Genomic DNA, 15,313 nt, shown 5'->3' with positions numbered 1-15,313 from the left:
GACAAAGAGGGATTCTGACTCTAATTTTTGCAAAGAATTGAGAAAAAGGAAAGGGTTGGAACTGGAGGGGCGGGGGTCAGGTCTAGTAGACAAAAGATAGCCACCATTAATGGCCAGAGCCTAGGGAAAATGGGTTACAGGCAGGAATTTGCAAGCCAAGATGGAGAGGCATGCCAATGCGTTCCCCCAAACCATCATGGTGCCAAGTACCAGGAGGCACTCAGTTAACATTCGTTAAACGGATGAAGGAAGGAATATGTCCAAATGATAATGTGAATCAGCAGAAATTGCTTGCAACTTGTCCTATAGTTATCTTAAATCTGTTCTTTCCCGAAAGCAATGCTTCTTAAACTGTAACATGCTTACCAATCACCTGAGGATCTTGGTAAAATGCAGATTCTGATTTGGTAGGTCTGGGGTGGGGCCTGAGATTCTGCATTCTAACAAGCTTTCAGGGGATGCCGAGGCTGCTGGTCTGCAGACTTTACTTGTAGTAGCAAGGCTCTAGACCAGTGATCCTAAGCCCTAGCTGTCCAATCGAATCACCTGGGGAGTTTTCAGAGCTTTGCTGCTGCCCGGATCCTTCACCCCCAGTTTCTGATTTAACAGGTCTGGGGTGGGGCTTGGGTGCCGTGTATGTTTAGAAGCTCCCCTGATGGTGTTAATGGGCACCTCTGGGCTGAGAACCACTGCCCCCGACTCGTGGTCCCTAGATGGGAGTGTAAGCTGCAATCGGATTTGAAGTGAAAAATGTTTCTGCTACCAGAATTCATCACCAGCTTGTTGAGGTCTATCAAGAAAATCTATTTAGCCAGAGAGTGTCACAGGAGGAAGCGGGGTATGGAGTTTGGGGAAGAAAGCAAAGCTGGATGGTACTGCCTGAAGCAGAAGGACAGCAGGTGCCGGAGTGACCTCACATCTTACGTGGCTGGCTCAGAAACCTCCTGTCACACCACTGTGAACATCTCAATCTTTGGGGATAACGTGGAGAAAAGCTAAAAATAGAATCTTTAAAAGTTGGCTGAACTGAACTTTTTTGTTTTCTTGGATGCTGTGTGTCAAGCACCTACGATGTATCTGCGGGCAGGCGTGGCATTAAGCAGCACGTAAGCAGTGTAAGTGGGACGGGAGGACATCCAAGGGCAGCGCCACCTGGGGGAGGCGAGGATGAATGTCAATGGCTGCGCCTGGGCAGAGGGTGCAGGGCCCGAACACCCGGGCTGCTCCTGCAGGGGAGGGCGGAGGAGGGGGCAGAGAGCGGTCTTAACAAGGGCGAGAGGTGGTAGGACTTGTGTTTCAGGCAGTGGGAGGAACTTCTTTGTAACAATTTCTTAAAAATACTGTATAAGCAAACGTCTTGAGCAAACCTTAGTTGGATAGAGAGAAAAATAAAGTTCAGAGTCGGGGACCTGGATTTTGACCTCAACTCCACCAGAAACTAGCAGGTGACCTTGAGCATGTTCCTTAATCTTTCTGACCTCCAGTGTCCTCATCTGTAACATGGGAATCCTATGACATCGTCCAGGTTTCCAGGGTAGAGCTGGTGAATGCCTCTCGGGGGCCAGGCTCACTGCTTCTTTCCTTTCCTTTCACACAGATAGCTTTAAGGTTAGACAGTTTTTAGACATTGGCTGTGGGTCACACGCAGCCAAACTCAGTTTTCTGTGGCCTTGGGACTTTCCTGAATTGCATCTGAAAACTGGTAACCAAGCAACCTAGATCTCTGATGTGGGGTCAGGCAGCTGTGGGGAGAGGCTTCCAGGGCAATTTTTAGGGCAAGCAGTTCTTTAGCAATTATAGTGAAAGCCAAGGACACCACCCTGAGATCTCACAAAAGCAAGAGCCCTGAATGCTTCAGATGTTGGGAACCAGCAGGGAGTACAGACCCTTTCCAGAAGCTGCAGGACGGCAGAGGCTTGAGGAAGAGAGGTAACCACAGAAGCATTCCACCCTGCATGGCTGGGCCACCAGAGACCCACAAAGGAGCACCTGGGACTAAAGCATCGTTGGAAAAGAGTGAGGGGAACTCACTGACTCATGACACTTTCTGTGGCCCCCTGATGAGCCTGGGACTGTGCTCTGTGCTGGGGTCACAGGGGGAAAGCTACTCAACATTTGCAGTACAGGATGAGGGGTGCTGTGGAGGAGGGGGCACGAAGATATCTAAATTAGCCAGGTGGAGGGGGAGAAGAAGACTGTTTTCTAGAGGTAGGGTGGTGTAGCTGAGCGGTAAAGGATACTGAGAAGTGAGCTGAATAAGGAGCGTGAGGAGGAGAGAAAGAAGCCAGCAAACCCCTCAAAGGTCTGAAGAACCAGATGTCACCCCAACCTGGCCTCCCAGCACTGCCTATTTATCTAAAGGTCCCACACCCTGGGTCATGAGTTGGAGGGAGCACTCATTTTCCCCTCAGCGGGTTTCCATCCAGAGCACTTTCCATTGGACGGGAGTGCTGGTTCTCAACCTGGGGTGACCTGCATCCCTTGCCCTAAACATCTGGCTATGTCTGGAGACATTTTTGGTTGTCCCACAAGGCAAGGGGGGTGCTATTGGCATCTAGTGGGTAGAGGCCAGGGATGCTGCCAAACATCCTACAATGCACAGGACAGCCCTCTACAATAAGGAATTATCCAACCCAACACGTCAGTAATGCTGAGGCTGAGAATCCCTGGACTAGGGCAGCATTCCTGGCCTCCCTCCTTCCTCCACGCCCTCCTCCCAAGGGCTGGAGCAGGTACGCATCAGATGGGTCAGTCTGGAAGAACTGGGCACGGAGAGCCTTTTCCGGACCTGCCTCCCTGCCGAGGTCGCTCTCTGACACGTGCTGAGCTTGGCCAGGTGGGCCCAGGCCTGCCCCCGCCCACAGGGAGGGCTGCCGTGGGGGTGCAGGGACATCAGCAGGCTTCGGGAACCCTACTGTGAAGCCTGGCCTTCCAAACAGCTGTATCGGTCATGATGGTGGCATTGTAATCTCCACCTGTCTGAGCCCCACCTCTCGCCTCCCCGCCAGGGCCCCTCCTCACCTTTCCTTCCCTTCATTGATCCTGGATCTGAACAGGGACGCGGGATGCTGTCCATGGGACCATTTCAAACCCCAACAATCAAATTAGAAATCTGGCCTCATATTTGGTTCTTGCTTCGTCCTCATTCTTCACAACTACTGGGTCACCAAGTCAATTCGCTTCATGAGTCTCTCGCAAAGCTGCCCAGTTTTTCCAGCCCCCACTGCCAGGGATTTTCCCCGCTTTATCCTTCAGCTGAACAGCAGTAATACTTGTTAACTGCTCCCCTCTTCCTCTCACCTCGCCCTACTTCCACATCAGAGCTCCCTTTCTGAGACTTGGAGCTGATCCCGTCACTCTTCAGCCTGATTCATGGGACCCCATATACAACGCAAACGGAGATTTTTTTTTTTAACCACAATTTCATATAACAAGTACTATAGGAGGAAAGGGTAGTAATAGCAACACTTAGCTACCACTGACTATGTGCCAGGCACTACTCCAACCCGTTACATGGGTGATCTCATTTAATCCTCATAGTAACCTTGTGAGGTAGGTACTACTATTGTCCCCATTTTACAGACGAGGAAACAAAGGCACAGAGAGGTTAAGTAACTTGCCCGAGGTCACACAGCTAGAATGTGGTAGAGTTAGGATTTATGTCTAAGCCAATTAGCTCCAGAATTGGTGTCCTTGGACACTACGCTAAACAGTCTCTTTCACTAAACAGTCTCTCTCACTTGGTCTTAAACCAACTGAGATGGGAACACAGTGGAAGCAGCAAGCATCTCTGCCTGGGGCTGCCGAGGAAAGCCTAGGAGAGAGGCGGTGATGGACTGGCCAGAGGGACAACGTAGAATGCATTCCAGGCTGAGAAGCCAGCGCGTGCATGCGGGCCGAGCAGGGTCACGCAGTGCCAGGAGGCTCAGCGTGGCTGGGGCAGGACGGATGGTGGCAGGGGGTGTGGCGAGAAGGTTGGAAGAGGTTGTGGAGGCCTGGTACACAACACAAGCTAGAAGGGTAAGGGATGACCTGGCTGGAGGGACGTGTTGGAAGGAACACTGCAGCGGCGGGGTGTTCAGGAGGCCACGGGAGGGCGGGGCTGGAGGCAGAGGGGCCAGCTAGGAAGTGAGTACTGTGGCCCAAATGGAGTGGGGGCTGGGGGTGGCCATTCAGTCACTCACTCAGTCATTCATTCGCTAGTCTTATGCACCTCTGTCAGGCACTGTCTGGACGCTGGGACAACAGCTGAGAACAAAATGAAGTCTTTGCCCCCGTGGAGCATATATTCTAACGCCTCAGTCATTGGCATTTCTCCACCCTGTCCCCTGTCCCTGTCTTCTGCATTGCCAGCCTGGAAGACAAACACCAGCCGTTCTGCACCTCCCCAACCCCCAGGGGGCACCACGTCCTATGCATCTTCCCCAGCACCATGAAAATATAAGGCTTCCTTCTCCTTCCTTCTACCTGGAGAGAGCTTCAGATGCTGCCTGCGGCTGCACTTACAGAAAAGAGACCTGGTCCTGCTCCAGGACGAGGCAGATGAAAATTCAGGGGACCCAAGCTGGGAGGTGCCACAGAGACCAGCAGGCTAGTGAAATGGTGTTTCTGAAAGAAAGAGGACAAATGGAGTCTCCCAGCCTCACGCACAAGGCAGCGCAGGTCCTAAATGAGTATTATTAACTGCTTGGACTTCCGGGTTTGTAAAATGGGAAATGAAATGAGATGATGCATGCACAGTGCCTGGCAAACAAAGTCCATACATGGTAGGTAATGGCGACAACAATGATGCTATTGCTACTACAGAAATGTTTTTCAAGTGAATGAATGCATCTCAGGAGATGGAGTCCAGGCCCACCAGGTGCTCCCCATCCAGAAATAGCTGCCGAATGTTGAATGGAACTCACGGGACTGTCAGACATTGAGGCATAGGCTGGCTTCTGTTACTAATTTGTCTAGGGACCCTGGTGGAGTTGTCTGACTTTTTAAACACTGCTTTCCAAACACAAAACCCCTCAGTTTATAGTCATAGGCACATCCATTTTTCAAGCATTTTGCAGATGCTAAGGGCCAGGTTAGAAATGATGTCTGAGGCATGGTTTCTGACCTCAAGGAGCTTATAGTCCACTGGGGGTGAGACATGATACAGGCGTAGGCATTCAGAGTAGCAACAGGTACAAAGTGCAGATGTAGCCCATAGGAGGGAGGGATTAAGTATTGAGGTGGGTGCTGGGTGGGAAGGGCAGGCAGGAAAGGCCACCTGGAGAAGGGAAATTGGGATTCCAACGGGAGCTGCATTCCAGGTGGATCTAACTCAGCTGGGTGCAGGTGGCAATGCAGAGTTTGCCTTTGGAATGCAGTGTTTAGGGTGTGCAGCAGAGGGAGGGGGCAGGGGAGGGTGCAGGAGAAGGTGGAGACAGTCTTGCGTGGAGGCAGCAGTTGGAGCCTGTAGAGCCTGCCTGCCGCGCCAGGGTAAGGAGCCTGGAGGTACACGGTGCAGGAGATTTGAACGTGGACAGAGACCCAATAAGACTTGGGTTTGGAAGGGGCATCTTAGATTTGGGGCAGCAGTGTGCAGGATGGCTAGACTGGCTGTGTTTCCAAAAAGTGAGTGAGAGTATCACAGAGGGGACTTGGACATCCTGGGGTGGAGGTGGGGTGTGGTACTGGATGACCTCTAAAGTTCTTTTCCGGGCCTAGCTGTCTATGGGTCAGGTTTTTTTCCTAAATCATTTAAAATGCATTAGTGGACCTTGCTATTTAAAAGCATCCTCCTGGGAATCTTTCTGTGAAGCAGTGATTCACTCCCTAGTCTGTCTTTGGTGGAAATCCAAATGATCATCTATTCTATCAGCTTACAGCTACCAAGATAGACCTGCGCTGAGCTTTCTTGTAGCAGCCCGGTGGGGGGATAGGGGGCGTGAACACACAGAAGAGGTGAAGAAGAGAAACTCAGCTCTGCTCCAGGCTCAGAGCTGGTACCATCTTACGAGTGGGCCCTGTGTGGGCTCCTCAGACCCTGCTTGATCAGTGGGACCTTTGGAGGTTTACAGAGCCCTGGGGACAAGCACCAGCTCTGGGAAGGAGCCAGAAGGAGAGCTGACCTCATGGACCCAGGCCTGTCTGGAGATCCACTTTAATACCAAGGGCCACCTCTGCCCCAGATTGGCTGCCTACACTCACACATTCATTTGTTTACCCACTGAGCACCTGTGGAGCCCCTCTACGTGCCAAGCACCAAGCTAGGCACTGGGTTTACAGCTGAGAACAAAAGACAAAGTGTCTCCACCCCCCACTGCTTGCAAGGCAGCATTTTTCCTTCTTGGGGACTCTTCTTTCCCCACCTGCCAAAGGCTCTTTGGATATACATAGCTTCTCAGATGACTGATGCATAATTGCGATTCCAAGAAAGAGACTGTTCTTAGAGACCAGGGCGAAAGGGAACATGACATCACTAAGGCTAGGTGACAGAAAGAGCCTGTGTGCTCACCAACTCTGATTACAGGAACCGACCTCCAGAGGCTGGCTGGCCCTGGACACGCAAGACACTCACCACATTCACGACAGGAACTGGGTGAGATCTGTGAGTGCTCCTGCCTTCCCAACTCGGGTAGGGAGGGGTGTAGCCTTGGTCCTCTAAGGACAGCCTCTAGGGACTTCCTACCTCCAATCCTGAGGGCAAGGGCAGAGCTGGGCCTTCCATGAGAAACACCAGCCCAGGCTGCTCCCATGACCCCTGCAAGGCTTCTCTGCCCATCTGGGTGGGGAATTGGGCTCCCGGGCATATTGCTGGTCCCAGGGGAGGGCAGGGATGCCAACGGAATTCTCCAGGAGAGGGTGGCTCTCAAGGTAGGTGGAGCAGCTGTTAGGAAGGGAAGAATTCCCCACGATCCCCTCCTCGGTCAACAGGACCCCTTGGCTCCACAGTGACTCCCGTGACCTTGTCACTGTACTTCTTGGGTGCAAAGACAAGAGTGACTGGAAACCACAGGAGGGGTCATTTTACACCCTCGGCACTCGCGAGTCTCCTGTGGCTAATTAAAGTAATATGTCAAAACGTCCCTTGGAAGAGATCTTTAAGAATATGTCTAAGTAAACAAGGTTTTACTAATTAATGATATGTCTGCCCACCCTTCCTTCAAGTTCCTTGCAGAACTTCCCTGTGCCAAGAGGGCTGAGCAGGAAAGGGCGAAGTCGTGGAGGGAGTGGGGACAAATTCAGCAGCTTGTCAGCTGGGGAGCTATCAGTTCCTCCTCCGGATGTTGATCAGATTTCCTGGGCTGGAACCAACTCACAGGGCCTGGTACTGGAATTTTTCCAAGGAGCAAACACTTTGCTTCTTACAAAGTCAACATGATTTCTTTCAAGGAAAATTTCTATCTTTTTTTTTTTAAGTGTCTAGGGTTTTCGAAGGGCAAATCTTTGGACTTTTCTCTAAAGGTAATGATTATGATATAATTATAATTTGCTAAGATCACCCCCCCACACCTCACACGCACTTGCAGAAAGGCCTGGGGGCAGGGGAATGATGTGCCCAAACTTGTACCATGAGTCAGTGGCAGAGCCAGAAATAGAGCTTTCCAAACTCCCAAATTCTTAATAATAGCAATATTAATAATAGTCTCTTTATAATTTTCTAAGTGTTTTCACAGCTCACATTGAATCTTCACAACAACTTTGAGGGGAATCTGGGTAAGTCACTCTCAGGAAACAGCAGATCTGAGATCCAGACCAGCTTTGCCACTCGCTCGCTGTGTGACCCTGGATGGTCTCTTCACCTCCCTGGATCTCAGGGTTCTCAGCTATGAAGTGGGAGGGTTGAGTGAGAATACTTCTAAAATCCCTCCCACCTCTAACATGCTGTGATTCCATGCTGCTATGCTCTGGTCCAGGGTTTCTCCACCTTGGCACTAGTGACTTCTTAGGCCAGACAGTTCTTTGTTGAGGGGCTGTCCTGTGCATTGTAGGATGGTTAACGTCATCCCTGGTCTCTACCCACTAGATGCCAAAAGCACTCCCTTCCCCAGTTGTCACAATCAAAAATGTCTACAGACATTGCCAAATGGGCAAAGTAATCCTTCTGTTCACTGCCCAAGGACTTCAATAAGGTCAAGACCATGTGGTTCAGTGCAGAAAGGTCTTCCTGCCCCTGCCTCTCCCCCAACCCCTTCACACCTTTCCACACACTTTTCAAACACAATCTCCTAGTCCTTTGCTACTTCTCATTTCTTAAATGCCCTCCATGGTCCAGGGTGTGTTTGGTGTGATAATGAACCAATTGATTTCATACTTTCTCCTAAGGAGAGTTCACAGGTTTCTGTCCCCTAAGCAACCAGCCAGCCTCCCCAGAAACCCCCCGCAGAACCCTGGCTGGCCCGGAAGCCTGTATCTGCAGCCTGCAGGAGGCTCGGTGAGCACGGATTTGTCAGCACTCTTAAATCACTGGGCTCCGAGGAAGCCTTCTCTCTGCACAAAGATCCTTCCTTAGGAATCAATAGCTCAGGGCCCTCCATCACACTCAGAATTATCCTGGGACCTGTAAAATTTCTTTTCCCCAAGCATGGCAGAACCCCAAAATGAAAACCCCAACGTAGGAAAGGGAAGAGGGTAAGGAGGGAGGCCTGCCAAGGAGGCCTTGTCCACAGCCCAGGTGTTGCTGCGAGCGAAGGCTTATGTGCAAACCTGGACACTTGGTCTCATTCGCCAGGAAAAGGAAGACCCAGTGTGGCTCCCAGTGATCCCGCAATAATATCCGCTCCCAGCTGAATACCTCTTTACATCGCACCAACAGCAGAGGCGTGTTAAAGACTGTCTTCCTTGATCTTCACTATCCTACCCACCCTCATCACAGGTTGCCAGCCTCACCACTTTCCAGAGGAGGAAACTGAGATGAAGCAGTTTGTCCCAGGTGCCTAAGCAGGAAAGGGGGAGCCAGATTCTAAGCCCGCATCCTTTCCACTACTGAGCTGCCTTCCCAGCAAGAGTAGGGTAAGGGTCAACCATCTAGTGGGGTTCATGGAAGGGGTGACTTCTTGTTTTTTTCAGTGTCTAATGCCACTCCCCCATTCAAACAAAAATCTAGAGATCCTGTGCTATAGCTGTATTTTATATAATTATATTCTTCTGGCCTTATCCAGGGCCAAACCAAGCCTTGGGAATGCAGGCACAGCTTTTCAGCTAGAGCTGGAAGCAGGCACAGATCCCAAGCACAGCCTCTCAGAACCCTGCTTTTGGACTTCCTTAGTGGCGCAGTGGTTAAGAATCTGCCTGCCAATGTAGGGGACACGGGTTCAAGCCCTGGTCCGGGAAGATCCCACATGCCACAGAGCAACTAAGCCCATGCGCCACAACTACTGAGCCTGAGTGCCACAACTACTGAAGCCTGCACGCCTAGAGCCTGTGCTCCGCAACAGGATAAGCCATGGCAATGAGAAGGCCGCGCACTGCAACAAAGAGTAGCCCCTGCTTGGCGCAACTAGAGAAAGCCTGTGCACAGCAACGAAGACCCAACACAGCCAAAAATAAATAAATAAATAAAAATAAGCATAAATAAATCTTAAAAAAAAACCTAGTAAAGAATATTTATTAAAATATATATTTTTAAAAAAGAACCCTGCTTTCAAGGAGGGGGCTGTGGCTCTGTGGTGGTCCACGCTATCCTACCGCCTCCCTCTTCTACCTAAAAACAAAGACCCAACTTGTCTGTGAGCCTGAAGGAGATGAGGAAACTCAAGCACCTTCCCTGGCAACAAGCATCCCTTGGGTGAGCCTTAGGGACAGAAGAGGATCTGCCTCTCAGAATTTTGACTCTGCAGCACTGGTTCCTCCTGAGGGTCACTGCCAAGTCTGCAGAGGCTTTGGGGGGAACTCCACACAGAGTGCAAAGGAGCAGGTGGGGAGAGGACACAGAGGGGGCAGCCCACAGGCCACTCAGCAAACCTCCTTCCCGGGCCCAGCTCAGATGTCAACAGCCAGACTCACAGAACAGTAAAAGAGCAATGGAAATGGCAGTATCTTCCAGGTCACCCAAGAAACCCTAACATGAGGATTTTGCAAAAATAGAACATCCTAGCACTCTGACCTTGAGCTGGGAGCAGCAAGGATGGGAAATTGGGCAAATACCAGTTGGAAACTCTCCATTTCACCCAGGATCCGAGTACTGGAGGCCCCACAGGCAGTGGTGTGACTACAGGACAGAGAGCTCCCACTCCGGCACACCTGAGCAGAAAGAAGGAAGAGCTCCAGGCTTGGGTTCCAAGACCACTGCAAGGGGCTGGGCATTTCTGATTCCTAAATGCATGGACAGACACCAGGAGTGGCATTGCTTTTGGCTACAAGACCACTTGGAATAACAAGCAACATAATGGAGGAAGGGGAAAGAATAATTAGGAATTTCTGTTACCTGTATATGTACAGTATGAGAGCTTTATCTGCTCCTCACCTCCTCAGTCTGAATAATAGATTCAAAGGAAATTTCCCCCAATTTACTAGATTTATTCACTTACCGATGTCTGATCAGTCAGCAATTATGAACACCTCCTGTGCGGAGAACATACAACCATCTCCATAGTAAAGAGGAAGCAGGTCATAGGAGAGGAAGGAGCTCTGAGTAGAGGACTATAAATCCTAGGACCCAGTCCTATCTCTTCCACCAAGTAGCCACGTGACCTCGGACAAGATACTTGCCCTGACTGGGCTTCAGTTTTCTCATCTGTAAATTAAGTGTGCATGTGGGATGGCGTTGGAGTAGGTGCTCTTCGAGGTTCCTTTCTTCTAGCTCTAATATTCTCAGGCTCTATGAGTCCTAGACAAGTTCAAAGGACACACTAGCACCAAGCACAAAAGATGATCTCAGAGAGCAGATGGGGCTTGGTACCAGCTCTTTTTCCTTGGGATGCTGTACCTGTATCTGTCTCATTGCACCTGAGACCACAGGACCACCTGAAGTCCAGGAAGCACGTGATGCAGGGTTCCAGTCATGAAGGTGACGTTTAAAGGCTACAGCCTGAGCCTGCTTAAAGAATTAAGGTCCTATGACCAATGAAGGGCAAGAAGTGAAAAGTCAGTGGTCCTGAGCTGGGTGCCTTTGGCGCCCCCTACTGGGCGCCAAGGAGCCTGCTGGGCCACTTCCATTGCCTCAGCAGGCAGCAAGGAAGATTGAGAACAGGACTGTCACAAGCTATTTAATAGGACTACCTTCCTAGTCTGTAGTCCGCTCTCTCTATAAGAGAATGTTTCACTCCCTAGAATTACACAGACCATTGGTCCACACATTCAGAGGGTACTACGGTGCTGCTATAGGATGTCTTAACCAAACATCAAGGTGCAGAGTAATAAACAGCAGGGTTCAGAACACCAGGTGCAGCCCAGATGGAGAGAAGAGAAGAAAGAGCAACAAGCAGGTATTTCGCTGTATAAATCCCCATTGGAGAGAAGGTCTTGGGAAATGCAGCAGAAAAGTGTTGACTGCAGACAGAGGATGGAGCTGGGTTTGGGGGTATGAACTCAGAGCCCCGCTAAAAGATCTCTAGGCTGATGCAGCTGCCCTAGGAGTTCAAAACACTCATCCATGTTCAGGGGTGAGGTACAAGATACAGCCCCAACTGAGCAGCCCATTTTTGACCTTCTCCAGAGACCATTAGTACCAACTGTAAACCAGAATATTCTAATTGTGGTCCATTGTGCCTGCATCAAGACCTTAAACTCCCTTCACTGCCTCTCAAATGAACTTCAGGACCTGCTGCCAGAAACATATTCTTCATCAAGTCAGACGGAGAGAAAATCCTTCCTCAAGGGCCATATTGGAACAACCACCATACTCCCACTTTCCCATTCTCCATCTCCCCTTCCTCATGGCACAGGGTGACTCTGAATTCCCTGTAATTCAGTCCTGGGTAGCTGCAGCCCCAAGTCATCAGGGTCAAAACCCCTCCTAACAATAGGGTTTCTCTTCCCACAAGAGTTCTCGCCTGATTCAAGATAGCGCTACAGAGTTGTCCCCTATCCCTGGAACCTTCTTCCCTTCTTTTCCACCTGGCTTCACTCGGGAAGTCCTGCACCCATACTCGAAGATGCCTCAAGTATGACTCAAGAATATGTCTTGCCTGGAGAGCTGAAGCACCTCCTGGGACACACAGGAGCCACACTAGGTGCACATCCTACCACCAGCAGTGGCAATATTCACTAGTCATTCCTCGAGGAAGGAAAGTGACCCCCCCAACCCCAGGAACATTTCCCAGTCATCTGGGAGGCTCCTATCCAGGTGGGATGACTTTGGATTCCTGAGTTGGTTTCTGCAGAAACCGGACTAACCACGACTCCCAACTACTGTACTGCGAAGCGCACTGCATTGCTGGGCATGACCCCAAGCTCGGCCTGCTGCCCCATCAAAGCCTCCATGTGCCCCCACTGCTGAGGAGGACCCGTGGTCCCCCTAGAATGCCTGAAGCTGGCTTGCCTGAGATAGGCTGAAAGCAAGCAGACCACACCTCGGTCCAGCAAAGGCAGCTGACAGCTACGCCGCGCGCGAGGCTGGCTCCCGGAGCTCTCTGCCACCCAGCGCTGTGCCGGGCAGCTCGGCTTTCCCGGGAAAGAAGCGCTAGCTTCTCCCAGGGCTCTTCCCCATCCTGGAAGCGTAGGCACCCGGCCGAGGCCAGTAGCTTCCCCGGGGCCGGAGCTGAGCCCGGTTCACTGGGTGACTCCCCAATACCCCGGGCACATCCCTCCTCACCTGCTCCGCCCCCTCCCAGTCCCCGTGCCACCTCCCCAAACAGCTGACCTCCAGGTCGCCCCCAACACCTTCTCTGCCAGCTGTGAGGGCTGTCGCCCCCACACCTCCGCTCCCACCTCTCCTCCACCTCCGGCCCCGCTCCCCTCTCTCCCCCAGCCCGCGGGAGGCTCTGCGCGCCAGTCGAGTCCTGCGCCTCTTGGCAAGTTGGGGGCCAAGCCACCGCCGCCTCAGCTGCCTCCGTCTTCCCCGATCCCCCGGAGGCACCCCCGCCACCCCTGAGGGCGGATCGCGAGGGCGCAAAGGGCGGGAGAAACTTTCTCTGCCTGAGGGGCGGGGGCGCCGGAGCGGGTACTCACGCCGGGGTCCGCGCTCGGGGCCATCCTCGGGCTCTCTCAGCCCCACCGCCTGGGGGCGTCCGAGAGCGGGAGCTCGCCGCCGCGTGTGCCGCCGCCGCCGCCGCCGCCTTCCGGCTCCCAGCCCCGGTCCCGGGCTGGCCTCGCGCCTCCCGCCCCGACGCCGCTCCTCGCTTTATACAACTCCGCTCGAGCGCGCCGGGGCTTATGTAAAGGCTGGCGGAGACCCGCAGCCAATGGCGCGGCGGCTGGAGCTGAGGGCCCGGGGGTGGGGGGCGCCCGCGCGGCCAATCGCGGCCCGGGCAGCCCGGGGAGCCGGGGAGGGGAGGGGGCGCCTCCCCGCGCTGATTTAGGAGCCGGGATTGCGGTGGCAGCGCCGGCAGCCGGGCCGGCCGGGCGCGGCGCGGCGGGCGCTGGGGTGGGCGGCGGCGCGGGCGGCGGCGAGGGCGGGTGCCCCCCGCGCCCCGCCGCTGCGTCGCGTAACCTTCAGGAGGCAGCGGGGCCTGGCGAGGGGTGCGAGGGCGTCTGGCGGGGCGCTGGGGGCCCGGGACCGGCGGGAAGCAGGGTTCCCCGGGGAGAAAGCGCCGGGGAGCAAGGCAGGGGGGAGGGGAGGGCGGCGAGCCCCGGGGCCCCGCGGCCACCCCTGCGCGCACGGCCGAGAGCGGCGGCGGGGGCCGGGGCGTGCCTGCCCGTTCCCCCAGATAGCGATCTGGCGGCGCCGCGCCGGGCCCGAGCGGCCGCGCTGGGGGCGAGACTCCGCGCTGCGGAGCGAGCGCCGAGCCGATCTCTATCCGGCCTGGGGACGTGTCCGAGCGCCTCCCGGGGACTGCTCAGTATGGACAGCGCAGCTTCGCGACGGCCCCAGAGGGCGGGGGGCGGGCGAGCACAGCTCGGAGATCAGGCGCGGCGGCCGAGGCGGCCGCGGGCGGCGTCTCTCCCTCCCCCCAGACCGCCGCCGGTCCGCGCCCCAGGCGGCCCCGCCGGCGGTGTCCCCACCCCACCCCGCCTACCCCCCGGCCCGCCCACTCTGGTCCGTTGCGTGCATCCAGCCTCCCTCACTGCTTTGCTGGAATCCCAGCCCGCTGCGGTGGGCGGCATGGTCTCAGCCTCTCAGGACCGGGTGCAGCGGGCGCCAAGCTTGGGAAGAAGGCCCTTGGTGAGCAGTGCCCAAAGTACCCAAGTGCGGGGCAGGAAACCGGCCTAGGTCGACAACACTCGAGTCAGGTGCCTTATTTTGCGCCTAGAATAGAGCCTGGCAGCTACTAGGCGCTCAGTAAGGATATACTGAATGAACCTTGAACTGAGTAAGGACTTTGGGTTTCTAGGAGCTGGGGTACCCGGCTTGGGAAGAGAAAGACCTGGGAATAAGCCATCAGAGAGGGAGGAAGCTTGGACTGTTTTTTCATCTATTGATGCCTTTATGACCATCACCCTGCCGTCTGGGCACTTGACTGCAAATGTGTGGAAGGACCCACCAGCTGGCCCCTGACCCCAGACTGGGTTATCCCCAGATTTTGAGTGGAACTACCAGAGCCTACTTTGGGCCCTGTTTTCAGGTGGCTGTGATTGTCCTCTGGAAAGAAATAGCTAAGGATAAGCTATCTTTCTAGCTTTGGGGGTCCCAGATCTAGCTCAGGTTCTTAACCCTTTGAGGGTGGTGGGCCCTTTTGAGAATCTGATGAAAACCATTGAGTCCTTTCTCTAGAAAAATATACACATACACATTTACAGGCATACACACACACCTTGAATATATTTTCAGGATCATTAGGGACCGAGTCTCTCTTGGGGCTCTGCCCAATGTCAACCTCCTGTTTCTCTAGGGGTCTAGGACAGTGGTTTATAATCATCCTCCTTTTGGGGAATCACTGAGCTTTTCTTAGCCTTTCAAGAATCTGATTAGTGGTATGAGTCTGTGCTTCAGAAAAATGCCCGATCATGTACACACATGTTGACCTGAAATTTTAGGGAGTTTGTGGATCCTTAAAACCAGATTCAGAACCTTCACCAAAGAGCAAACAGACTTTGCCCCACCTGATCCCCAGCTTTCTCCACAAGGAGTCTGGTGAGCTCTGCACGCTACTGCCTCATGCCATCACCCTGTTCTGAGGGCACCCGAGTCATGTGGTGATGGTCCCGGCACCTGAGAGACAATCTCCACACTTGTCTCTGCATGTCAGTCCCTGAATCTCAGTCCCTGCCACCCTCTTAGTGTAGAAATAAGTTGCAG

General features: G+C 53.5%; 1 protein-coding gene across 2 annotated transcripts in view; it reads right to left on the bottom strand.

Annotated features, from left to right (window-relative positions):
* The window catches only part of CRTAC1 (cartilage acidic protein 1), a 137,991-nt gene extending 124,746 nt beyond the window's left edge, over positions 1-13,245 (bottom strand). The window contains exon 1 of one of the 2 annotated variants that reach the window (XM_057737034.1): positions 13,087-13,245. In XM_057737034.1, coding sequence (XP_057593017.1) covers positions 13,087-13,110 — 24 coding nt within the window. In that variant the 5' untranslated portion in view covers positions 13,111-13,245. The remainder of the gene's footprint in view (positions 1-13,086) is intronic. The other variant, XM_057737036.1, reaches the window with a different exon arrangement.
* Between the last annotated feature and the right edge of the window lie 2,068 nt (positions 13,246-15,313).

Source organism: Hippopotamus amphibius, chromosome 5 (assembly GCF_030028045.1).
Source record: "Hippopotamus amphibius kiboko isolate mHipAmp2 chromosome 5, mHipAmp2.hap2, whole genome shotgun sequence".
NCBI classification, from domain to species: Eukaryota; Metazoa; Chordata; class Mammalia; order Artiodactyla; family Hippopotamidae; genus Hippopotamus; species Hippopotamus amphibius.
This window is presented reverse-complemented; position numbering and strand designations above follow the sequence as displayed.